We start from the raw sequence: 27,064 nt of genomic DNA, 5'->3' as shown, positions 1-27,064 counted from the left end.
TCAGGACTGCACTGCTAACAGGAAAGAGGTAAGTCACAAAACATCCTGGAAACTCACAGAGGAGCTAATGGTCACGAATGAACTGATTTAACACAACAGGTTCATCAAGCATGACAGGTGTTCATCCGTAAATGTGATTTGATGCTGTCCTGTACAGCTGTGAACCAAAACGCTAGCATATGCAAACATACACACATGCGCATACTGTAAACATGGATACATGTGATTCATAGATTAGTCTTGTGAGAAATTTGGTTCCTCTGAGATTTGTTTAGAGGGCTGATGTGTGCAGTGCTGACTCCATTAGGTACCAAGTGGAGCATCAGTAACACGAGCAATGAGAAAGAGAGGGAAAAAAGACAGGGATAAGAAAAGATCAATGCAGACACAGGTATAAAGATACAAAAGAGAAAGACATAAACTACCATTCAATCATTTGGGATCAGTAAGTTTTTTTAAATGAGAAATTAATACTTTTATTTAGCAAGAACGCATTAAATTGATCAAAAGTAAAAGAAAGACTTTTGCATTGTTACAAAAATTATATTTCAATAAATGCTGTTCTTTTGAAAATCGTATTCATCAAAAACTCCTGAAGAAAAATTATCATGACAGCAAAACTGTTTTCAATAAAAGAAGAAGAAATGTTTCTTGAGCAGCAAATCAGCATATTAGAATGATTTCTGAAGGATCATGTGATAGTAAAGACTGGAGTTATGGCTGGTGAAAATTCAGCTTTGCATCACAGGAATAAAATATATCAAATTAGAAATCTGTTATTTTAAATTGTAATAATATTTTTCACAATATTACAATTTTTACTGTATTTTTGATCAAATAAAGGCCTTGGTGAGCATAAGAGACTTCTTTCAAAAACATAAAAGAAATCTTACCAAGCACAAACGTTTGAACGGTAGTGTAGCTCTGAAAACAAATAATACAATAACATACAATTGTGCTATGGGAATAGAGCACATATATATAGTGCAAGCTCCTCTTGCACTATATATATACACTCTATACATATACACATATATCTGCACAGTTTTGTTTTATTTAACTGGTTTGCACTCTATCTGCCATGTGCCTTATGCCACTTTATCTATCTCTGTTTTTATTTTTCTACAATGTCCTCATTGTATATCTGTATAGTTGTATGTACATATGTTTAAACTGTATTTATCTGTATTTGAACGTCTACTGTCAGTGTCTTAAATGTTAACTGTATGCACCAAGGGTCTGAGAGTAACGCAATTTCAATTCTCTGTTATGTATGTGCCGTACATGTGGAAGAATTGACAATAAAGCAGACTTGACTTGACTTGATCTAGTTTACTTGTTACAAAGTGCCTCAAAAAACGTCAGAGTATCTTTTACAAATTTTATGTCACTAACATTGTAAACCAATGATTATTTTATCCTCAACAGCATTCATTGTATCAGCACGGCACCTTTGTTTCCTGAAGGACTAAAAAAAAAAATCCTGTGTGCCCCCACTCCAGAAGTTGCATAAATCCAGCCAATTAAAACTGAGCATGCCAGATGGAGAAAGTGCAATATGCATCAGCCAGTCACTGAACAACAGACGTTGGTGTGCTGTCAGAAGGTAAGACTTCTCTAACCATAACCATGCCTTATAATGTGAGAGAAATGATTTGTTCATGAGAATGTTGTTTGAGCCCATACTGCAGCCCTAATCCTAACTTTAGCCCTGAAATCTGATTGGTTGATAGGAATGTTGATCCCAGAACACATCCTATAGTTTTGCGAATTACATAAAAAAAAAGAAGCAATAAAATAGAATAACACTCACTAAACTATCTTAAATCTGATTGGTTGCCATGAGACATGAAGAGAAATAATAGTGCTGTCAGTTTTTTACATCTCATTTTTACATATACTTATTTTACTAATTTACATATTGTACATCAAATTGTGTCTTATTTTGAACATGGAGGACAGATAGCTTTCAACAAATATAACGATCCAAGATAAAGTCACATGTTATTCAGCTAACCTCCCAAAAATGTATTGTCTTTTCCTGCTCTGGAAAATCATCCATCTCCATGCACCAAATTGTACAGAAAAGATTTTTTTTCATAGAGAGTGGAACAAGAGCCTGTTATGAAGGTTTTCCTGTTTCTCCAGCTCGGTTGATGTCTCTAACCTAAGGTCAGATTCAGTGAAGCTGGACAAGGGTAATGTAAGAGGTAAGTCTAAAGGGCATTTTATAAGCATGTACCTGTGACATGCTTATAAAATGCCCTTTAGACTTACCTCTGTAGGTTTCACGCTTTGCATGCAATCTTAGCAATCTTTCTTAACTGCACTGTCATTTATTCTGTTGTGTCATGAGATGCAGACATTAGTTACAGTGATCCTGGAAAAGAAAAATCTTGACAGCTTTTCAGCTGTAAATGCATTTGACCCAGTGATGTGCCTGTGTATCTTTAGCTATTCTAAATATATTCTACATACATGCTCTTTACTTTCAGCCATACAATTACATCCATGTACTTCATTGTTTTTCAGTGCTATAAGGAACTGTCTTTCACAAGGATGGGAGTTGTGTATTTACCATCACCCCATTTATATAGCACAGTGACCCACAGACACATCCAGCTCTTGCTATTCCAGGCATCACATATACTGTTGCTGAGGCAACCATGTCTATAAGAGTTTACCTTGACAACCACACATTGCACCATAAGGCCTTGTCGCAGATCCTTTGAGCTGGGTGACTTTTACATTAAATTCTTTGCCCAGATACTGAGGCATATGTAGCATCATATATTGTCTCTAAAAGTCAGGTTTAGGAGCTGTCAGCAAACTCACAGACTGGAAGCAACACTTCAACACAAAACTATTTTAACTTCAAAGTATATGATTACAAAACCAAACTGACATTTTTAAGGATTATAAAACAAAGCAGCTATTGCTCTTTTACCTCTCACTCTCTTGCTTGGCTTCTACCTACCTGCTCATTGGTGTTCATGCACTGTAGTTTCATCTGTTTTAGATAGGTGGCAGTGAGAGGCATGTTGTAATCGATGAGGTCTGGGACCAGAGAGGTGGGCCGGTCGTTCTCTGTGGGTGAAAAACAACAAAAGAAAGTTCACATTGATTGATTTATTACACTGTTCAAAAGTATGAGGACTGTGATATTTCTTATGCTTTTGAAAACCATCTCTTATGCTCACCAAGGCTTCATTTATTTGATGAAAAATGCATGTTAAAACAGAAATATTATAAAATAGTATTACAATTTATAATACCTGTTATTAAAATGTAATGTAATGTAAACGTAAAATGTAATTTATTCCAGTGATACATTTACAGCAGCCATTTCTCAAGCCTTTATTGTCACATGATCCTACAGAAATATTCTAACATGCTGATTTATTGCTAAAGAAACATTTACATTTAGTCATTTAGCAGACACTTTTATCCAAAAGTGAAAAAGAAGCAATAGAAGCAATCAAAACCAACAAAACAGCAACAACATGCAAGTGTTATGACAAGTCTCGGTTAGCCAAACGCAGTACACGCAGCAAGGTTTTTTTTTTTTTTTTTAAAGAAAATGAGTAGATAGAATATAGAAAAAAGAAACCTAGTGTTAGTTTTTCAAGAAAAGCTAGCAGTTAGAGAATAAATATGCAACTGATAGAGGGTCAAGTGTGTGTGTTAAAAAACAAAAAACAAACAAAACAAAAAACAGATAGATTTAATTAAAATAGATTTAGAATAGAGTGCTAGAGTTAGAGGGTCAAATAAAAATGAAAGAGATGTGTTTTTAGCCGTTTCTTGAAGATGGCTAAGGATTCAGCTGCTCAGATTGAGTTGGGCAGGTCATTCCATCGGGTGGGAACAGTTAATGAAAAAGTCTGTGAAAGTGATTTTGTGCCTCTTTGGAATGGCACAATAATGCGTCGTTCACTTGCAGAACGCAAGCTTCTAGAGGGCACATAGGTCTGAAGAACTGAATTTAGGATTAATTGTAGAGGTTTGATGGAACTGGCTGAAAGACCTGCCAAGAGAGCATTGCAATAGCCAAGTCTGGACACAACAAGAGCTTGAACAAGTGTTGCATGTTCCGAAAGAAAGGGCCTGATCTTCCTAATATTCTATAAAGCAAATCTGCAGGACCGGGCAGTTTTAGCAATGTAGTCTGAGAAATTATGCTTATCATCAATCACAACTCCAAGGTTTCTGGCTGTTTTTGAAGGAGTTATGGTTGACGAGCCTAACTGGAAGGTGAAATTGTGATGAAGTGATGGGTTTGCTGAAACTACAAGCAGTTCTGTCTTAGCTAGGTTGAGCTGAAGGTGATGGTCCTTCATTCAGCAAGAAATGGCTGTTAGACATGCTGAGGTTAAACATTTATTCATATTTCTTCTTATTCATGATTCTTCATATTTTTGTGGAAACCAAGATACATTTTGTTCAAAAGAATAGTATTTATTTTAAATAGAAATCTTTTAAAACATTCTACCTGTATTTACTGTAACTTCTGATCAATTTTATGCATTCTAGCTGGATATACGTAAGTATTAATTAATAAAAAATTTACAGAAAACAAGAAAAACAAAACCTTGCTAACCCCAAAATTGATCAGTAAAAAAAGCTTATTACTTATGAAGATTTGTGCCTAATTCATAAGTCTCCTTTTATACATGACTACAAGTAATTGTTTAATTTGAATTATTATTCTCAGTAGTGTGCATGACTCAGTTTGGTCCTCTAGAAGGCGCTCTTGAGATAAAGTTCCAAAAGGCCCTGCTGAAACCCCCTCGGGTCTTTGTTAAAATCAAACACAATAAACACAGAAAGGCTTTTGTTTGGACACAGATCCTCTGACTCTGCAGGGTTCCCAGCCGCTATATAGCATGAACAGTTCAATAGCAAATTTTTATTCTATAAACTGCTTTGGAAAGCAGGGATGACGCAACCCTTCAAAACCCCTGCAGGCAGGAGATGATCAGCTAATTCACTATTCAAAGTTTGTTTAACATTCATTCTCTCCAAATGCACAGTTTTGCATTTGCAAATCGTATTTTGTAAACATGAATTACGTTATGAGTTTGTGAATTGCTGTTTGCAAATACATTAACTTTTTAGTGAATGTGAATTAGCTTACACACTTACATTTACATTTATGCATTTAGCAGACGCTTTTATCCAAAGCGACTTACATAGCATTCAAGTTACAGTTTTTACATTTTATCAGCTATCAGAAAAGTATAATTCATTTGTGAATGATACTTTTTCCAGCTCATTTCAGTTATATTTGTTCATAGAAATCAAGCTCATCTGTGGCAGTGTGAATTAGTCATATCTGTCAGTGACTAATGGCAGACCGACGTCACGTCTGCGCAGATAGCTGACTTACAGCATATATCTCAGCTGTAGGAAAATGACCAGATCTCTACAAATCCCTTCTGATTCATGTTCAAGTAAAGGTGCTTATTGTTGTGCTGCTTATTTAATAAATCATAAAACACTATGATAATAATAAGGCAGTTTCACTTGTAACAGCACTACTGTCTCTGAATTCAACAATGATGCAAATATCCAGACAGAAGGCATATTTGAAGGTCATCACATGAGCGTCTGCTATGTCATGTCTTGAAGGATTGCTTGTGTTTTTCCTTTAGCATTATTTTTCATTCTCTTTTTGTTAATCTGATGTTTACTGTAGGAAGCGCGTGGGTCGGATTATCCATGCATTAATTACGAGGGGCCCGTAGAAGTGCAGAATTTTAGTCTTGCCTCTGTGGCTCATCAAAAAGAGTCTGACTTTAATGAAGATTTTGGAAATCTTGTCTTCCTAATTACCGCTTAAGGGTAATGCACTCCCAAAACTTTAATTAATGATAAAATGAACAAAAACAAGCAATTTACTAAGCAGTACATATTCGTGTGCACAGTTCAAAACCATTAAAAATGGCAAATTTAGACATGAAATTGCAAGGATGGCGTCTGACCTTTGAACTCTGCTGTGCTGGGGTTGATGTGCATCCTTTTCTGGCATTCTCCGCAACTCATCAAGAAACGGGTCACCGCCTCACGTGGAAGAAATGCGTAGGTCTCTGCAATCTGACAACCAAAAGAGAGAGTGGAAAGGAGTCGGCAAACATTTTGGGGGAGATTAAACAAACTGAGAAGCTGAAACGAGGGAGCATAATGACTCAAATAGTTTATTGTGTTCTGAGCTGCCTAATGAGGATACATTTAAATACATAAGTGTGCCTGCAACATGAAGGCTGTTCACTTTTAAGGCAGCTGCTTTTGCAGGGTATAGAGAGTAAGGCAGCATACTAGATTTCAGGAACATTCATTTTCCTACTAGAGACAACATAAATGCTACACAAAAATATACAAACTCATGTCTCTTTTGCAACGCCTCCCTTTTCTTTTCCTTTCCCTCTCTTTTCTGGTCTCTTTCTGTCACCATTTCATCTTTCCTTTGCTCTTGCTTTCTTCTCCTGCAGGCTTCCTGTGTGCGACCTTCACACAGAGAGGGTGATGGAGCAGTAGGAATGGCAGGCCCACCACCCTCCCCCTCTTAGGCGGCACAGAGGGAAAAGGCCACACAGGGAAAACCGCACCTCCCAGAATGCCATGCTCCCAGTCTGCCCCCTCCTCCCAGGCTGGCAGGGCTGGTCTCTGTGGGCTGCTCGTGCTATGAGACCTGACAGCAGGACTCTCCAGGGCACTGGCTGAGGAGAGGAGGTGAACGTTGCCCCAAGGACATTGTGCAGCCCCTGCCACCCCCGCACACACCCAAAACACACATACACAAACATATTTTGCATCTTTAGTAATGGGGGTGCTCCTTTTTTGTGCGTGTGTCCAAACCAATGAATGCCCCTCCATCTCTCCTTCGAGAGAACAAGCTGAGGTCCAGTATGACAACACTGTTTATACGCAAAAAGTAACATTTCAAAGCCACAGAAATTTATTTAATTTTATAATAAAAAGACAAAAAAGCAATACAAACTATTTCAGGTCATGGTGTGATAGGTGCCCCTTCAGTGGTCTCAATCTCAATACAACATCGTTGCAGTCCTGTCATGCCACCACTAGAGGACAGCATGCAGACAGCAGCATTATGAAAGGGTAGTGGGTCAGAACAGGAAGGGTGATCTTGATTTGTATTTATTTATTTTTTGTCTTTTCTGTAGTCACAGTAATTATCTAGAGCTAATTTATATTCATATCTGAAAGTGCATAAGGGGTTAACTACATCACATAAAATATTATTATTAACATTGTTGTTGTTAATACTACTACTACTACTACTACTACTACTGACTGGTATTGTGGTTTTAGATTGTATTACAATATAGAATCAAACTAATTAATTTTTCAGTAATTAATCATGCGATTATATTATTATTATTATCAGTCCCCTCTTAAAATATTACAATACATTTAATAAATATTATTAATTAATAATTAATACCATTTATTATTAATTTAGATTATATGGTAATATATAATCAAAATAATATAAATTAATTAATATTTCATTTAAATAATTGCTCATTATTATTATCAATAGTAGTAGTAGTAGTAGAATCCCCCTAAAAATAAATATTACAATAAATATAATAAATAATTTGTATAATTATTTTAGGTTGTATAATAATTGATTTAATCAAAATAATTAATCTGTAATAACTTTGGACAATCTTGAGTCAAAGGCATTTGGGACAGGACCATGGATGTAAAACTGTAGAATGATTCTGGACACCACCAATCAGAGTCAGTCGCAGCTGGATAGAGCCAATGAAAATCAGTTCAACCAGAGCAAATCAAGCCAATCACAGCTGATTTCTGAAGGTCATAGCCAATCGTGTGAGAATTTAGAGTGCACTGATCTGTACTTGTCTGACAGTCCAGCAGTTTTGGAGAGGATCAATGTGTGCCAAATGTCAACAACATGGCTATCAGACAGTTAATTGCTTTAATTAGGTGATTAGCACAGAGCTTAGTGGGGGCTGGAACCCGACACCTGCTTTCACACACCAAGGAATCACAGCACAGGGGAGCATACTCAAGCATACTCGGTACAACCTTACACCCCTAGCTACTTTTGAAGAATATTTGTTAAGTCTAGTCTGTGTGTTCTGATTTCAATGGATCAGATTCTAAATTCTGCATTAGGTTGTACTTCATATCGACTTTCTCACTCCCTCATAATCAAATAATAAGCAACACAATAACTCAATAACACCTATGCTGAATGTATGTATTAAGAAACATAATAGCCTGTTTTTAATTACACACTACACAAAACACTCCAGTGAGGCCTCATAGAGAAATTACACTGCACAAGAATAAAGGCATGTGATATGAAATCCCTCTCACAGCGTTGCATGACAGTTCAGTGTGAGTGTATTTGGCCCCTCAGATTCAGTCACTAACTCATTTATGTTTGAGTTACCTACTTCATTCACCAGTGGCTCAGATAAATGAGAGGTGAGTCACACACACAGACACAACTCTCTTTACACCTAAGAATAGTGGTTGAGAAGCACTCGTTATTATGGGTACCAGTAGAAAAGAAATTGAACAGAGTTGTTTTGAAGTGAACCAAAAATGGTCAGTGTTTGTTCTCCACTAAATATCATACAAAAACTCTGTCTGACACTTAAGTATTCCAGACCTCTCAGACTTCTTAGACAGTCAGAGAAAGAAAAAATATGATGGAAAATAGAGAGATACACTGTAGACAAAAGGTTTGCCAAGGTGATGCACAGGTTGACTCATACCTGCAGTTTGGGCAACTTAAAACGCAGCTGGATATCAGTCCAAAATTAAATCCATTCTGTGGCTATATCATTTTTTAGTCCTAACATAGTGACGAAAATTCACAAACGAGATCTCTGCAATATTAACTAAATTGCTTTTCCTATACAGTAAATTAAGGATCTTCTGCTTCTCCTGAAAATAAAAATAAAAATCCAGTAATATCACATGAATCAGGAAAGGAAAGATCTCTGCAAAGTCAGAAACTGTGCACAGATTTCCTAAGTCTGCTATCAAAGTCAGTATGAAGAGGATTCAATATCTCAATATTGATTTTTCCTAATAAAAAGTAATTTTGGTTAAAAAAAAACGAAAAAAGACCTGATTCACGAAAGGGCAAACTCTGAGCAATACAATTTTCCTCTGGGCTTGGCGAGCCAGGCAGCTTTATATAAGTCCCATGATGCAATACTTGTCACTTGGGTCTTGTCATATTTGACAGTTTGAGAGGTAGTGAAGTTGACTTACATCGGTGGGTCAGACAAGTTCAGGTTTAAAAAGATTTTAGATTGTATTGGTTTGTTTTTCACATACGTGGGTGGGTGCGAGCCGGAAAAAGCTGGCCAGCATTGCTAGCATGCATAAGTGCATTACTGCATAAAAAACCCCAGTTATTTTATCTAAAGTTTAGACGTTGCTGTATAGTCTATAATGGCTCAACAGGTGTTTCAAAATGGCTGCTGTTTCCCCAGCAACAGCCTCCACTCATTATAATTATTCAGATGTTCTATTTTAGAGTTGCTTGTGTGGTCGTAAGAATAAATAGCGGGGAGTTTTGCACATTGATGCACACGAAGCCTATGCTGCATGTTCTTTTATAGCAAGAGTAATGCGTTTCGCTTAAGTGTGTCTTGACTATTTTTTATGCACTGAATGATTGCTCACCGCCTTATAGGTCTTTTTCTGGCCGGCGTGTTTGGGTGCTCGTCCGGGATCTGCCCCCATTTCGACGTGCATGGCATAGATGATATCAAAAAAATCCTCCACCACAGCAACCCGCTTCAAAGAGCTGTCCTGGGTCGCCCCTCCATCTGAACACTGCAGAGAGACAGAGAGAAAATGTGATTATGAAAAAGAGAAGAAAGGTCAACATTTAAAAAAGTATTGCTACGTTTAGACTGCAGGCAAAAGTGAAGAGTGAACAGCACAAACCACATGGAATCATATCTTTCCGATTCTGATTTGGGCCAGCTTTCTGAGTGCCATCTTTGTTATTGTTCTTTTGCACATGCGGGTTATTTCAGTTCACCAGTTGACACTCAAATGTGATATTGGCCATATTTGTTTTTGAAAATGCTAAAAGCCAAACAAAAAAACCTGACCTGAGCTATAAATCAGAATTGAGCACCAAGGGGCCTTTCACAAAGAACATGTTTTTGCTTTGAAAAACTCGAGATGCAGGCAGTGGAATGGGGAAATATATTCAAGATGCGTTTTTTTAAAAGCTGAACTTACTTTAACTTGAGCACCACAACGTGAGTGCAATGGTGAAACACATCTGTCGTAGAGGAATGGAAAAACGCATTCTGTGTGAACGGCCCCTAAGGCTTGCAGTGTGAACATGGCCTATCACTCATACTTTATTAGGCTTTTCACAACCACCGCAAATGGGTATTACTGGGTTTCAATTCAGGTTTCCAGATTTCCCACTGTACATTTGCAGACCCTGGGTTAATGTTCCTATTTGCATATTCATGAGGTCAGTAACACTGATTGTTCAACTAACAGCTCTGTACAAAAACAAATAACATATTCTCATCTTCACTCCCGTTGCATTTGTTCGACATTTTCATTTTTCTCTCAAACAACGCCACTAAACAGCATGTGAAGTTTCTGCAACTGTACAAAGCTCATGAATATTTAATGAGGTAAGAGCTGTTTATTTTATGATTGTTTGTCTCTTGTGAAGCAGCTCGCTATATTAGCCCTGATGTAAAATGACAATAAGTGTAAAAACCTACAATCCGTGAAAGTCCTAAACCATAAATTTGCTCCAAAAAAATCCCCATTACACCATTCCAGCAGCAAAGCAATTCTGTCTGTGTTTTAGACCAGTAAACTGTAGTCTGCTTTGGCAGAATGAGACTTCAGGAGTAAGAATGACTCTGACAGGCTCAAAGGCCTCTGAGAGCAATAATGACACAGCAACCAGCTGAACTCAGCCTGCACCAGTCCACAGACTGGCATCTTTATGGGCACAAATCTTTTCAGCTCATACATTATTTGGATTTCTGAGTTGCATTCTCCACATTTATGCTGATCTCAGTCACTTAAACAGCGCCTGTGCTACAGGACTTTATGAGTACCGGCCTGAGGTTATGGTGGCTATGTATAAGGCTAAGAGAGTCTCTTTGTGCAGTGTATTATTCAGACGTTCATTGATCTGAATCTAATATTAAGTCCTTCACAGCTCAAGGGGTTTCTCACAGAATATTTCCACTGTTTAGATTTGTGTGTGAGAGAAATACGGTGTGGTTTTTGAACACTTTCTTGCAGCATTTTAAAAATAACTGTTTTCTTCACCACAGACACACACACAACCAGCCCCACCTCCCACCATCGCCACATTCAACCCTGCTTTCCATAAAGCTGACCCTGTCGCTATGGCAACTGGCAGCGCACTTGGGCAGGTGTGCAGGGCAGCGGGTCATGTGACACCTGCCGGAACTCTGCTCGCCGAGACAACCTTCTTATTACCCCAGTCCCACACAGGCCCGATGTCCCCTGTTCCTTGTTGCTTTCACACCTTTTTCTCTTATTATTTCTTTCTCGGCTTTACTTCAGAATGGCACATCGTTTTCCATAGTAACTGTAACTTATTTAGCTTCTTTTAAATGTGAAATGTGCAATTGTTGTGCCACTAGCATCAACAAAATGGAACGGCAACAGTACTGTTTTCAAACAGGTTTCTGGAACACTCCTCTTCTCTTTCATTGGTCAAACAAGCAGGTAGCCCCGCCCCAAAATCACCCCATCGGTTCAGCTGCTCTTGCTTTGCAAGGATATTCTTGATGAAGTCCCACAGAGCTTTTTGGGGGGATTTGTTTTACTAATAGCTCACCTCTGAATAATAAACTTGATTATTTTAATATTAAATTGTATTTTATTTTGGTTATTTATTTTAACATTTAAAAATTACACTCTCACAAACATCTTTTCTATACTTCAGTATTGCTTTCTTTCGTTTTGTTACTAGATTCTATACCTGGCACAAATTAAGTGTGCTTGTATTGCCTGTTTTAATTTTTAACACACACAACAGCAGGTGTGGTGTAAAAGAAGGAAGTAGCAGTCACTCTCCTTCCTCTTCACTTAATTTCTTTCCCTCGTTCTTTAAATACACATTTCTACTTTGATTCCCAGAGGGCCTAACGTTTTCTTTCCCTCTTTTCTCCACTTGTTTTGCTTTCTCTGTCACCTTTCCCAAGACATCTTCCTTTTTTCTCTTTCTGCTGCTCTCCTTTCCTTTTTTCTCCTGTCCCGCTCCATCTTCCCTCTCTCCCTCTTTCTCTCGCTCCCCCTTTCCCAAGTGCCAGGTAATGAAAGTTGCCATGGCAACTAAAACCAGCGCATAGAGCGGGCTCGCTTTAATCCGGCCCTCTCCAGCCATCCGGCTCATGCATGCGTTCCCTCCTCTCGTCATAATTATCACTCTTATTATGCCACGATCAGTCAAACATGCACCAACCTGGTTTTCATGATCTCGGTCACGAGGTGACCACGCCACACCTACGCAGAAATCCTCCTGCTCTGTGTCTACCAGAGAAAATTCTAGAAATGGTCCCTCTATGACACCAGACACAGGCTCCTGCAATACCTTTGAGAAGAAAGCCTCGTCTATAGCCGTGGGGGGAGGACTGTGTGTGTTTGACTCTCTCTGTCCTACAAACATCTCCATCTCAGCTCGATTGCTCCATTCCGGTTGCCTTCACACATGCGCTCACAGACACAAACATTTCCTCTATCCCCCGCCCCCTTCCCCAATCTGAGGGCACATCACAGTCTGGGACACAAGTGTGTGGGTGACTGAAGTAGGCCAGCAGGATCAGATTCAGGGTGATCTGTTCAGCTCTACCCAAGACCTAGCTTGGGCCAAACCCGACACACAGTGACACCATACTGCACCCACATACATCCAAATATGGGCCAGTTCAGTGTAAAGTACACTGAATTGCAGTGTGTGCAATAGAAACAACAAATCACATTTAAATCGGATCGCAAAATAAATCCCAATAGGATCTGATATTACCCTAAAGTGGTTTATTTTGCAGTAATGACTGATTAACTGTACATCATTATTACATTTATTACAAGGCTACTTTGCAAAGAAATGAATAAATGGATATGAAATATTGTATTTCATTGACTTGTACTCAGCATAATAACAATGATTTTTTTAGAATGAGAAAAGAGCCTGCAGAGTGAATGGCTGACTATTTATTTACTGTGATCAGAAACAGTTCCTCCCCAAAAAGTTTATTTACTCATAGTGATGTTACGTTCGTGAACGAATCGTTCTTTTTGAACGAATCTTTTAGGTGAACGAATCATTCTCGTTCACGTAATCCATTGACTCATATTTCTCGTTCACTGAAATTCCTCCCTCCACCGCAGCGCGCCGCTATTGCGCGCATGCGTAGCTCTGGACCGTTTCATCTGTCAAAGAATGACTAAACCTCGAGCCAATAGCCTTCGAGTATGATACGAGGACGGAGCATGTGATTTGTTGAATCTAGTGAACGAATACGCCCTTCATTGAGTTGCTTTGAGTTTGAAAGAGTCAAATGAACTGTTACATACATACATCTCGTCTCATTATTACGTTCGTCGTTCGAACAACTGGTTCTTTGTTTTATTTTTTTATATTATTGTTTTATTTATCATTTTGTTTTATTTATTTATATTATTGTTGTTTTATGTTTGAACAGTTACATACTTTTAAATAAAAAAATATTTCATTATGTTAGTCATGTCATGCACTTTTGTTTGTTTAAAAACTGTGAAACAAAAAAATATGGCAGTATTGATTATTTGCGTCACGTCATCCCATCTCATTTGCGTCACGTGACTCACGTCAGCAAATAGCATTTCAGCTCGGGTTTAGAAGGGGCATGTAATTGGTTGGATCGAACGAACGAATATAATAGCATCATTGACCGAGATGGCTCTGTTTAGAGTCTGAACGAGAGAGAGATCTCCCGTTCGTGAACGAATTGAACGAACTGGTAGCTATACCCAGTTCGTTGACCGGGTAGGTCGGCCATTCTGTCAATCTAGTTCATCAATCAGCAGAAAGCGGATGCAAAGCACAGGTATCCGTACTGTGCACGCTTGTTTATATTCATATTTTACATACAGAATAACTCCTCGTTTAACATAATCTCAGATTTGAACGTGTAAATCTCTGCCTAAACAATTAAATGTTAACTAGCCTAGTATGCAAACAAATAAAAAAACACTTGTGCTTTGGTCATCCGAAAAGAGTGTAATTTAAAAGATAAAAAGAGTAATGACTTTGATCACTTATTTAGACTTATTTGATTCATTTAATGAGAAGGGCACACTTTTTAATGAAGCCAAATCGGTTTTTATTTTGTTACAAGTAAATACGTTAGTTGAACAACACATTTTGCCGCACATGCTGACGTATTTGTGTAATATGGAAAAATGGTCACTGAACGAATTAGTGAACGAATCTGAACGAATCATTTTGGTGAACGAACGAAAAATGAACGAGTCTCTGGAAAGAATCAAAATTTCCACCACTATTTACTCACCCTTTCCCATTTACTCATCCCAAATAACTCCAACCCACTACTAGATGATAGAAATGGTCACCTGCTTTGTCTACTGTTTTAATGCACAAGCGTAAAAAGGTGGATTTCTACAACCTAGTGGCCTGGAGTATGAAGTGCAGAAGAGCAGTGTATCCGCCACGGTTTTACTGTAAAACTATTGCAATATCTGGATATTTTGCATTAAAATGGTTCCTCTGAGGAAACAAAGTCATATGGAACAATGTGAGCATGAGTAAATGATGACACAATTTTCATTTTTCACCTAATTAGGAAATCAATTGACTCTGACGATGGTGAATAACACAGTTTAGTGTTCAAAAACCAGTCAGATCTAAGTATTAAAAAGCCTAAATTGGCCTAACTTAACACAATTAATTGACTGTGACAACAGTGAATAATACAATTTAGAGTTAAAATATATTGACAGAATGCAACGATCAACCAATCAGAATCAAGTATTAAAAATATTAAAGAAATAAATTTTTAGATTTGAAAGTGGAAGAAGATTACTAATACAATAAACAGTAAGCAATTGTGACAGCAGAAAGTATGACTCACACAGTGAGTGTTTTAGCTTCAGTTATAAACCCTGATCAGGTGAACGCACTTTTTCTCACTCTTCCTCAAAGCACAAAAGCGCAGTGTTTAGATTCACAGGTAGAGCTGACTGTTTGTTCCCGACGTGGAGCAACAGCGTGTGTGTTTAATCATTAAACCGCCGTAGAGCTGAACTGGCGTGTGTGAGATGCTGCTTTCTGGGCCTGAAAGTGCACGGTTTCATCATCCTCTCATCATTTTAAAGAAGCGCTGTGAATTGTCAGCAGCAGCAATCAGCATTTCCCCTTCTAAAACTCTATCTTTCTCGAGACCCCGCAAGCCTTGGCTTTTTCCAGATGTGGCATATTTTTCTACCCCCCTCTCCTCTTCTCTATCCCTCCTGTTCTCTTTCTCTCTGCTTTTCTCTCTCTTTCTTTTCCTCTCTCACCCGTCCCGCTCCAAACAGCTCTGTTGCTAGGAGACTGGAGGGGCTGATTCGGCAAGCGGCCACCCCGACCCCCCACCCCCTCTGGCAGTCACACACACACACACACACACACACACACACACAGACAGAGAGTCTCTGAACAGTCGTACACACACAGGGGCAGTGAAGGGAGGGGGCAAGAGAAAGGCAGCTGGGTCACACATACACACACACACACACACACACACACACACAATAGCTTAAAACACTCAATAGCTTGAACCTTATAGCTTGAGTGGTCAGTGGAATATTACTGTGATCATGTCACCACATTGATCTAGACTATTCCTCACTGCTGCCCCACACATAAGTTGAAGTTCAAGTTTATTTGTATAGCGCTTTTTACGATACAAATCGTTGCAAAGCAGCTCTACAGGAAATTAAGTTTCTACAATATATTTATATATTGCAGAACCTTAATATATTTAACTTATGGCAAAATTTGGTAATTCTTTATGTTGTCTGAGCTTTGGCATCCTCTGAGGGGTTGGCATCATCTTTTCTCAGGTGTTCGGTCATCTCAGATCATTTAAGGGTTGGATCCAGACTGAAGCTTCTGTAATTCCTAGTTACCATGGGATGTTAATTCCGTGGCAGAAACAGAGAAACAAATAGAGACATAATTAGCGTAGCTGCTGTTCCATCTAAGCAAAAATGATTTGTTCAACCCAAGCTAAAGAATAATAATAATGTACATTTGATCAGATATAACTGCAGTACAAGATTGTAAGATGCATTATGTGAATGCTTGGCTAAAGAGATGTGTCTTTAATCTAGATTTAAACAGAGAGAGTGTGTCTGAACCCCAAACGTTATCAGGAAGGCTATTCCAGAGTTTGGGAGCCAAATGTGAAAAAAGCTCTACCTCCTTTAGTGGACTTTGCCATCCTAGGTACTACCAAAAGTCCAGAGTTTTGCGACCTTAGGGAGCGGGTTGGATTGTAGCGTGGTAGAAGACGAGTTAGGTACGCAGGAGCTAAACCATTTAGGGCCTTATAGGCAAGTAATAATATTTTGTAAATGATACGGAACTTAATAGGTAGCCAGTGCAGAGACTGTAAAATTGGGGTAATATGATCATATTTTCTTGACCTGGTAAGAACTCTAGCCGCTGGACTATCTGTAGCTTGTTTATTGAAGATGCAGGACAAGCAGCTAGCAGTGCATTACAATAGTCCAGTCTAGAGGTCATGAATGCATGAACTAGCTTTTCTGCATCAGAAACAGGTAGCATGTTTCGAAGCTTGGCAATGTTTCTAAGATGGAAGAATTCTGTTTTTGTAACATGGGAAATATGATTTTCAAAGGACAAGTTGCTGTCTAATATAACACCCAGATTTTTTACTTTAGAGGACGTAACAGTACATCCGTCTAGTTGCAAATTGTAATCCAAGAGATTTTGTGTACTGTTTTTTGGTCCAATAAGTAATATCTCTGTCTTATCTGAATTTCATAGGAGGAAATTATTGGTCATCCAATCTTTTATATTTTTTACACAATCTATTAGCTTAGATAGTTTAGAAGTTTCATCTGTTCTTGTTGAGATATATAGTTGAGTATCATCAGCATAACAATGAAAACTAATCCTGTATTTTCTAATAATATTACCAAGAGGCAACATGCATATTGAAAATAGCAGAGGACCTAGGACAGATCCTTGTGGTACTCCATACTTTACTGGTGATAATTGAGATGACTCCCCATTTAAATGAACAAAGTGGTAGCGATCGGACAGGTAGGATCTAAACCATCTTAAAGCCTGCCCTTGAATACCAGTATAGTTCTGTAATCGATCTACGAGTATGTCATGGTCTATAGTGTCGAACACAGCACTAAGATCAAGTAATACTAGCAATGAGATGCAGCCTTAGTCTGAAGCAAGAAGCAAGTCATTTGTAATTTTAACAAGTGCAGTTTCTGTACTATGGTGAGGCCTGAAACTTGACTGAAATTCTTCATAGAGATTATTGTTTTGCAAGAAGGAGCACAATTGAGCAGACACAACTTTTTCTAAAATTTTAGTCATAAACGGAAGATTTGAAATGGCTCTGTAATTTGCCAGTTCATTAGAATCTAGTTGTGGTTTCTTAATAAGAGGCTTAATAACCGCCAGCTTGAATGGTTTTGGGATGTGACCTAAAGATAACAATGAGTTAATAATATTGAGAAGCGGTTCTTCTGTTACAGGTAACAACTCTTTCAGTAGTTTAGTGGGTACAGGATCTAATAAACATAAACTTTATAAGTATTTATATAAACTAAAGAAATGCGAATGAACATCTATCAAGGGTATATTCATCATTCCAAAGGAGAAACCAGAACAAGTACGGGATATACGCAGATATACGCAATATAAAGCAGCGCTTACTTGCCACTTTGAATATCAGTGTAAGATATCAGAGACTGAATAAGAAAAATTTAAGATGCATCAGAACATTGAAACCTGAGAAGCTGAGATTCCAGAAAGGGGGGGGGGCCTCAAAGCTGTAACCGGACAACGTCATAAATCGGATTCCTGGCTCCAACTAGCTGAAGTAAGCCTATCCAGCAAGCCTCTTTCACAAAACAGCTTTCAACATTGAGACAAAAGAACACTTATTGATAATTCCAATTCAGGAAAGAGACCGTCAAATTTGTTGCAAATAATCAAGACTAATTGTCAAAGAGATGGCATCACGTGTTCCACGATTGAATTCATGAGCTTCCTTAGACTGACTTCTCCCCCACATAGAAGACAGTCCAAACCAAAATTCCATTGTCTAAAGAACATGCTTTCGTTCTCCATAGAACTATACAAAGACTTTCTTTTTCATATGCACATAAAATCATCCTAAAAGGACATTTCTATGCAGAACCCTATATTATGTTGGTAACCCACACATTTTACTATCCATTGTTTTAATCAAATATTATGTATGTCTTTTTAATCATTATTGAATAGCTGAAGGATTCAGATGCATGCGTGGTATGTATGAGTTTGAAAATTCATGCTTTAAATGTTTCTTCCAATCAATTCTTTGTCAAAGGCATCATAGTCTTGTTATCGAAATCATGCTCAAAAGTATACTGTGCAAGAGCCTGTATAGCTCGGACCTCTGACTGAACAGATAACAACGATTTATTAGTGGGGTGGAGAAACAAAGCAATACCCCGAGCAAGGACAGCATCTAATTGGTCAAGACGTCCAGATGGGACGGTCTGAAAGTTTAAAAACTCAGGACACCATCAAACTTCCTCTTACTCTTCTTCGTAAAAATGCTCTCTTAGTCACTCTCTCTCCTCTTCTTCTCTTTTGCCACCGCGTTTTGATGCTGCTCTTTGAGCGTGCTCTGGCCCACGTGCCAGCTGCTACCATAATGAGAAGAAAGCCACCTAGTCTCGTTACATCCTTTTATTTTTATTCTTTTACTTTAGTTTCTTTTCTTTCCGTGTAGTTTCGTGTTCTAATGTAAGTTTGCTACAAAGTCCAGTTCTGACTGCATTCGCTTCAAACTTCGACCAGACCAACTCCGCATCCTCAGCCAACGCCCAAGACCTCACTTTAAAGACTACTGAACTCTCAACCAATCAGACCCTTCTGCAACGACGACACAAAGGAAACCCCTTAACACAGGCAATGCAAGCAAGTAACGCCTCCAAGTTCTAACTGAATCAGGTGCATTTAATATAAATTTTAGCCTCATTGAGAAACTCAAAGCGAGGGTTAATCCTTTCCTCACTTTCTCTCTTTCTGCAACGTGTGAATGTGTGAATGATTGTGTTCATGTGTTAGATTAGTTTATGTCTTAGTTATGGTTATGGTTAGTTATGGTTTATATAAATAAAATCTGATTTATATTGAAAAGAGAAGTATCTTGTGTTTTGTGTTCACAAGTTAATGTCTTAATCTGCCGATTTTGTTACTGTGCTATTTAATAGTGTTTTCGCACTCACAACGAAGGCCCCGATGTTGAATAGGGCAAACTGCCGTCGACCTGTGGAACACACCAAACAAACTAGCCCGACAGATGCTTGCCGACGGCCCAACAGCCGACTGTCTGCATGGTGCGTCCTGGCCTTTAGTGTTTTTAGTGTGTTGATAGGGCTTTCAAAGTGGCTTTTAGTGCTATTGCTAGGAGATTGCCTTCAGTGTAAGCTTACTGGATTTGTTTCTCACACTTCTTTATCCTCCGCAATGGAAAAACTGTAAGATTCCTTTAAAAAGTAATATTGCACCCCTTCTGCAAAAACCACACATTTTGAGATATCATTCATGTCCACAGCACAAACAGTGCAGGATGACTTATGCACCGAATTTTTATTCTAAACCGATACAGTGCTTCTAGCCTTAGCCAACATCGCTAATTTTGTTACATTGAGAGCGAACTGAGTGTTGTCTGCTATCAGACACCTAGACACTTAATATCCAGCAGTATATTTATGAATTGCTTTGTTAGTTAAAGCTGCCATAACACATTACAGTGATATAGTGCTTGAGGGAAAATATTTGTATTACAGTGGAAGAGCCAGAAATGTGTGTGTGTGTGTGTGTGTGTGTGTGAGGAACTGTTTCAACAATGCAGCCGATTCAGATCAGCCTGCTGCAAATCTGATAACACGTCACCTCTTAAAGTCCAATCCCCACCCTGTGAGGTCAGCAGAAGGTACAAACATACAAATCGTTGAGTCCCGTTCTCTCAGCGGGAGGTGAAGGATTTAGAAGAGAGTTAGGGGCAGGGGAGCTGCATGTGAATCTTTGTGCATGAAGGTCAAGGATAGATGAAGTGAAATCCCTCCGTTCCTTTCCTCTCCTCTTTTCAATCCTTCGACCCACTCTCTCCACCTTCCTGCCACTGTAAGTTCACGATGCTCTTCCATTAAATCCATATTACGCTGTTCTCTCTCTCCCTTCACTCTTTCCTCATTCCTAACCCTCCCTCTCATTCAGCCACTCGTTTTTTTCTCCCCTCCTCTCTCTCTCTCTCTGACAGGGTGTGACGGATGCTTTCAGCTCCTCGTACGGGCGCAGCTTCCCTGAGCTCCATCTGACTCCCTGCACCCACATTACCCAGACACAACTGATCATTAACTGTCATCTGCATTAGTCTGTCACTATAAAGCTCTGGCCTCGATCGTGCTCATCTAAACATATTTTTGTATGTCTGATATGCAGTTTTTTATGTTTGGTAGTCAAGCAGAACATCGCTTTGTAACTGCTAGAGTCAACATTAAATGAAAATTGACCCAATTTAGTATCCTAATACACATTCCCAGTGCTCATCATTCCAAAAATGCCTTCTTAATCTTTACAACTTTGTCTGAAAAGAGTTTCTGCTGACATCACTTGCAAGCAGGCCATGCAAGCTACTGGATAATGTTAAGCTACAGTATGTATGCACTATTTTAGCACTTGCATTGATTCTTGCTCTTCACAATCGAATCGTTTCCCATCCCTTTTTCTCATTTAAAGGGTTAGTTCACCTAAAAATGAAAATTAGCCCATGTTTTAGTCACGCTAGGTGGCATCCTAGGTGCATATGACTTTCTTCTTTCAGAGGAATACAATCGGAGTTATATTAAAAATTGTCCTGGCTCTTCCAAGCATTATAATGGCAGTGGGCGGGTCCAAAAGTCCAAAAGTCAAATAAAGAGCATCCATCCATAACAAAACATGCCTCACATGGTTCCGGGGGTGTATAAAGGCCTCCTGTATTGAATCGGTGTGTTTTATAAGAAAAATATCAATATTTACAACGTTATAAACACTTTCCTCTCACTTCCGCTAACTGTCATACATACAAGCCGAAACACCCGCTCACTGCCATTATAAAGCTTGGCGGAGGAAGGACCATTTTTAATATAACTTTGATTGGCTTCGTCTGAAAGAAGAAATTCATATACACCTAGAATGGCTTGAGGGTGAGTAAAACATGGGCTAATTTTCATTTTTGGCTTAACTAACCCTTTAACATCAAATTTAACTCCAAAATAAGTCACATTACAAAGTAAAATGAGTTTACGAGCTATAATTCAAGTTGACTAAAGATTTAACTGCTGTATTAAACTAGAAAATCTAAAAAAAGTTATCCTATATATTTATTTTAAATATCAAGCATATTAAAAAAATAATAACTCATTATTTTCAGTATCGTTTTTTTGGCCCATTGTATCCTGTTCGGCATCAGCCAAGATTTTTCATCTTGATGCATCACTAAATCTAAAGATCTAAACAATAATTCATAACTGGTGGGCACATCATATCTGATAGCCTGTGGGCAGCACTGTGACACATACCATGGTTGCGTTTCTGGCGAGTTCGAGTCCTGGCTCGTGGTCCCGTCCCCCCTCTCTCCCCCACTTTCCTGCTCTCTGTACTAAAGCCACAAATGCCAAAGTAAATCTTAAAAATAAAGAAAAGATAAATAATCAGTCAAACCCACATTGATCGACTGCTAATCTGAAGACCTCAAGCACTACGGTGGTTACGGCCCTGCATAAGCTCAAACCACAAGCAATAAAACACTTGTTTGCATGTGGGTATAAACGTGCTTTGTTCATGCTCTGAGGTGTCTGCTGGGTCACATGACCCTGGTGTCATGGTGTAATTGCGTGGTAGGGAGGGGGGGTGCAGACAGTGAGACAACCGGACAGGATCCCAACGCTAATGAGAGACTGCAGCAGTTAATTACAAAGCAGCGAGAGAGTGAGCGAGAGAGAGAGTGGCATAGAGGGTAGGGAGGGTGAATATGAGGAGGGGGAGATGGAGTGAGACACTCTTTTGTCCCAAAGCTGCATCCTCCCAGAATAGAGATGGAGAAAGCTTTTATTCGCAAGCACACACATGCACACATCCTCCCTGATCCGCTCAGGGAGGCAGCGTGTACCAGGACCGTGTCTGTGTGTGGTTATCTGTGTAGGTGTGCTTGTAGGAGCTCTCTCTCTCTTTCTCTCTCTGGTAGGGGGGAGGCCCTGGAGCCAGTTAAAAATGGTGTTAATTTCTTCTCCTATGGGAGAGGAGAACGGTCTCTCCATGGCAACAGAGAGAAGGAGCCGAGGGGAGGAACACCAGAGCAGCACCATCCGCGACCCTCTCTCATCACACACACACACACACACACACACACACACAAGCACATGCGGTACACACAAAAACAAGCACACACACACACACACACTGACAATGTATACATACACATAGATGTACATAACTTTGCATACTGCATGTATACATTCCTCCTACATTCCTATAGATTCAGATGCAAGGGTTCACGCACATGGACCGATTTTACTTTTGTGAATCCCAAAAAGCTCAAAAAGACAATAGTGTAAAAGATGGTAAAAAGGATACTGGATCAGATCACCTACTTCTGAATCAAACATCCATTTCAAGTAGGAGGCTTCTCACTTCTAAGAGACAGACTGAAGTGGGTCAATCAAGCGGTGTGTGTGTGTGTGTGTGTGTGTGGTAGCACTATCAGAACAGTTCTTAGTAAATGTAGACAGTAACATTTTTGTCCTCTGATATGATAGCTTGCAGCTAACAATGCAAACTTTTAGTCAAATAAAATAAAAAAGTGACACTGGTTTATTTAAATGCAGAAGATGGACTTCATTTAGCAACTTTTAACTTAATACCACTTGAACTTTTGGGGTCAGTAAGTTTGTTTTATTATTAATAATTTTATTCAGCAAGTATGCATCAGATTGTTCAAAATTAACAGGAAATAAATTTATGTTACAAAAGATTTCTGTTTCAAATAAATACTGTTCTTTGGAGTTTTAATAAATACTTTTATCTTCAAATAATCCTGAAAAGCCATGTTTCCCACAAAAATATTAAGCAGCACGACATTGTTTTCGACATTGATAATAATAATAAATTTTTCTTAAACACAGAATCAGCAAATAATTTTAAACTAGATTAAAAATAGAAAACAGTTATTTTAAATCATAATAATATTTTACAATATTACAGTTTTTATTTCTGTATTTTTGATCTAATAAATGCAGCCTTAGTTAGACTTTTAAGTTTAATAATAGTCTCCTTATTTGAGTTATTCAGTTTTGCAAGATAAGCTTAAAGGAAAAGAACTGATTTAAGGACTTTGGGTCAGTGCTAATGAAGTATATGCAATAAAGAGTCTTTGTGTCAGCGGACATTGTGGCTGTCTTGTATGTTGCATGTGGACAGCACAGCGCGCTCTGTGTGCTTTTAAAATGCCTGCTATTGCAAATGCATCATGCAAAACTGTTAGCGTTCATGCAAATGACTGGTAGATAAAAGGCCACTGTTGAGGCAGAGAGTGTCTTTGGGTTTGAAGGGGTGGGGAGGGGATCTGAGGGAAGGTCTGTTTAGATCCCTCTTTCTCCAAGGCTCTAAGCAGATATGCTCGCTAATTAATCACTTATCATAATGAGATTTTTGCCTGATTTTTTTCCTCACTGATATGCTAATAATGGAATCGAAAAGCGGTTTGCTACAGTTTAAGTCAGTCTCTTCTTCACGCATTTTAGTGTGGATACGTGTCAACAGCAATTTGGGTGGATGTGTGTGTATTTTTGAGATCAGTCGCCAGGAGAAGCAACTCCTTTAGGACAGAGGACAGTGTCTCCTGATCCCTGCAGGCCGGAAAACAGCGTCTCTTGAGTGTTTCGCAGCACAGATCAGCCTTCTGCTGACCTGGAGTTCTGAACAAGGGAGGGTAGACACTAAAAACACACACAAACATGCACACACTATGATGAAAATAGCTGACCGCAATGTTACATTGAACAAGGTGTCAGTTCTTAAGCTTTTTTCCCCCTCACTGTCTCTGATGCAAAGAATTATTAGAGAAAAGCGCATATATAGATAGTGACAGCTTATTTTTACAACAAATCTGTAATGTAGCTACCATCTTGCTTTTCTTAAAACACATATTTTGCATAAATTATTACCTAGTTATCGTATTACCATGGGTGCAAGATCATTAACTTCAAACATTTCATCTTGGCAGAGCTAAATGTATAATTTTCTTTTTTCTTTCCATTTCTACTTGTCCTAAAATTCACTCTTCTTCTCGACAAACAAGTCACAATAGGTTACAGATATGATGTAAGACACCAGAGGTTTTCTGAAAGACCTGCATTTAAAGAACGTCTATCATCCCTCAGTAGATATGATGGAATGAGCGAGTCTCAAACGCTTGACCAGAAGATTTCCCCCAGCTCAGAGTCAGAATATGCTCACGGTTGTCTTGCCATAGGCCCATACTGCAGAACACTGACTAAACCTTCCCTCTGCCACACACACACACATACACGCCAATGAGGATATTTCTGTTTCCGTTGGCATAGCAACAGAAAGCAATCATTTTCCTCACTTAAAATCTTGCAGCATCCTTTTTTCTCCTTTGCCCCCTTAATAAGAAAAATCTTTAAAAAGTCTCCCTCTCGCTGGACTCTTCATCAGTTTTTGAAAATCAGCAGAGACATAGATGAAGGGAAAACACGAGTGTGTGAGTGTTAGGAGAGCAGTGTGAAGTCTTACAGTGACCTGTAGTATATATGTTATTGTCAGCATTTGGTGCAAATGCAGTAGACTGTGGGATGTGTTTTAAAGAATGTTTCAATAAATGCTTAATAATAAACCATGGCTAGTAGGGGTGGAATGATACATGTATTCGTACTGAACCGTCACGGTACGAACTTCTCGGTTTGGTGCATGAGGCCTTACAACGAATACAGGCAATTCACCCCCCAATCCAGAAGGGGGCGTCTCAAGTAATGCAACACTGTTTGATAACCGCCAGCAGAAGAACAGCAAATGCCTCGAGTTGCGCACTTGAAAACAAAACCCCCAGACAGTGACCATGTGCTGATTCTGAATGTGTCTCTCACTTAGACTGACAAAGTATACTTTAAAGGCTTGCGCACTCAACTGTTTGCGAAATGGAGATTTGTGCTCGTGTATCCTTCCTCTCTCATTCGGCACAAATCCAAATATTCCATAATATTTCCATATTTGCGATGTAAAGTGTCTGAATGCTGAACTATTATTTATTATGTAAATTATAGGCTTTACTTCAGTCGCGTTCCAACGGTGACACAGAGGCGGGCGCGCTGATGTTTGGTTCACTGTATTTTATTTTGATAAAGTACCAACTGTGCTGTCAAGTTAGCAATGCTGGAACTGATGTGTTTTTGTGTGTGCGCTCCGGTGCGATCACTTCAACTGTTTCCTTATATCAGCAGAATCAACTTTAAACACTTGGCCCCGATCACACCGAACGCGTTTTTTAGTTCTGAAAATGCGAGGCGCACTGTACTGCCTTTTTTGGTGACTGTTAGACTGCGTGTCCATCAAAGCGTTTTTTCCCGAGGCTGGCGTATTTTTTCATTTGTTCTAAATGGGAGCACCACGTTTTTTTTTAAAACGCCGAGCGCTGAGCGTCTTTTTCGCGCAGAGCGTTCAGGGTTTTTTTTTCTCGGCGCCGAGAGTTGAAGAATGTTCAACTTTGGATAAAACGCTGCACTCATCACAGTCACTTTTCAGTCAGCTAACCAATCAGAGTGGAGGCGGGGCGGGACTACCGACTGTACTATGACTGAACAACAATGGAGAAGTTAATATTGCTTGTCTCCGAGTATTTATTTCTTTACTAGATCGAATTACCGGACTATCATAATATTGTTATGAAATATAATGTTTGGAGAAACATTTAATTCGCAGTGCGTCTGCCATTACTTCAGCGGATATTCCGTATCATAGCAACCACAGCGTCTCAACAGAAAAAAACACTGCGCTTTAGTTTCAAGCACTCACAGCCGAGCATTTTCAGCAGAGCGCCTGGAGTTTTCTGCTGGCAAAAAACGCTTTGGTGGACACGCGGCCTTAAAAAAGAGCAGTGCGCTGCGGTTTGCTAGGCAACCACCAAATCAACTGTCCTGTCAGTCTAATCAAAGCATTATAGCAAGTTTCTCATCCATTATTGCAGACTCCGGACTTTCTAAGCAGAGGTAAACTTTCGTCACCACAACGGAAGGCCCGTCTCTCTATTCATTCGATTGGACAATGGAAAAAACGCGAGGTGCCCGGGGCGCATAAACAGCGAGCAGAACGCTCACTGCCAACAGAAAACAATTAAAAAAAGGCGCCTCTCACTGCAAAAAACGCGTTCGGTGTGATCGGGGCATTAAAAAATAAAAGTTAATGCTTTCACACCAGCATGTTTGGTGTGCACCTGGGTTTGATTGACGTCAGAGTTCGGTTCATTTGGATGATGTGAACGCTGTCATCTGACCTCGGGTGCGCACCCACGAACCGTACCCGAGTCCGCTTAAAAAGGGTGGTCTGGGGTACGGTTCAAGTGAACTCCGGTACGGTTCACTGCGGATGTGAACGCAATCGCACCAAATTGCGGAAGTGAACCGCTATTAATGACTTATTATTTGATAAAAATGTGTGTTT

General features: G+C 39.1%; 1 protein-coding gene across 1 annotated transcript in view; it reads right to left on the bottom strand.

Moving 5' to 3' along the window:
- LOC306849639 (nucleolar protein 4-like) overlaps positions 1-27,064 on the bottom strand; it is a gene marked incomplete at its 3' end in the record, with an annotated part of 47,883 nt that overhangs the window by 12,259 nt on the left and 8,560 nt on the right. Inside the window, exons 2-4 of the mRNA XM_079384816.1 lie at positions 9,700-9,852; positions 5,985-6,096; positions 2,978-3,087 (exon numbers count right to left, since the gene is read on the bottom strand). Coding sequence (XP_079240942.1) covers positions 2,978-3,087; positions 5,985-6,096; positions 9,700-9,852 — 375 coding nt within the window. The remainder of the gene's footprint in view (positions 1-2,977; positions 3,088-5,984; positions 6,097-9,699; positions 9,853-27,064) is intronic.

The sequence above is a fragment of the Barbus barbus genome (assembly GCF_936440315.1).
Source record: "Barbus barbus genome assembly, chromosome: 29".
Lineage (NCBI taxonomy): Eukaryota > Metazoa > Chordata > Actinopteri > Cypriniformes > Cyprinidae > Barbus > Barbus barbus.
Note: the sequence above shows the minus strand (reverse complement) of the source record. Positions and strands in the feature narration are given on the sequence as shown.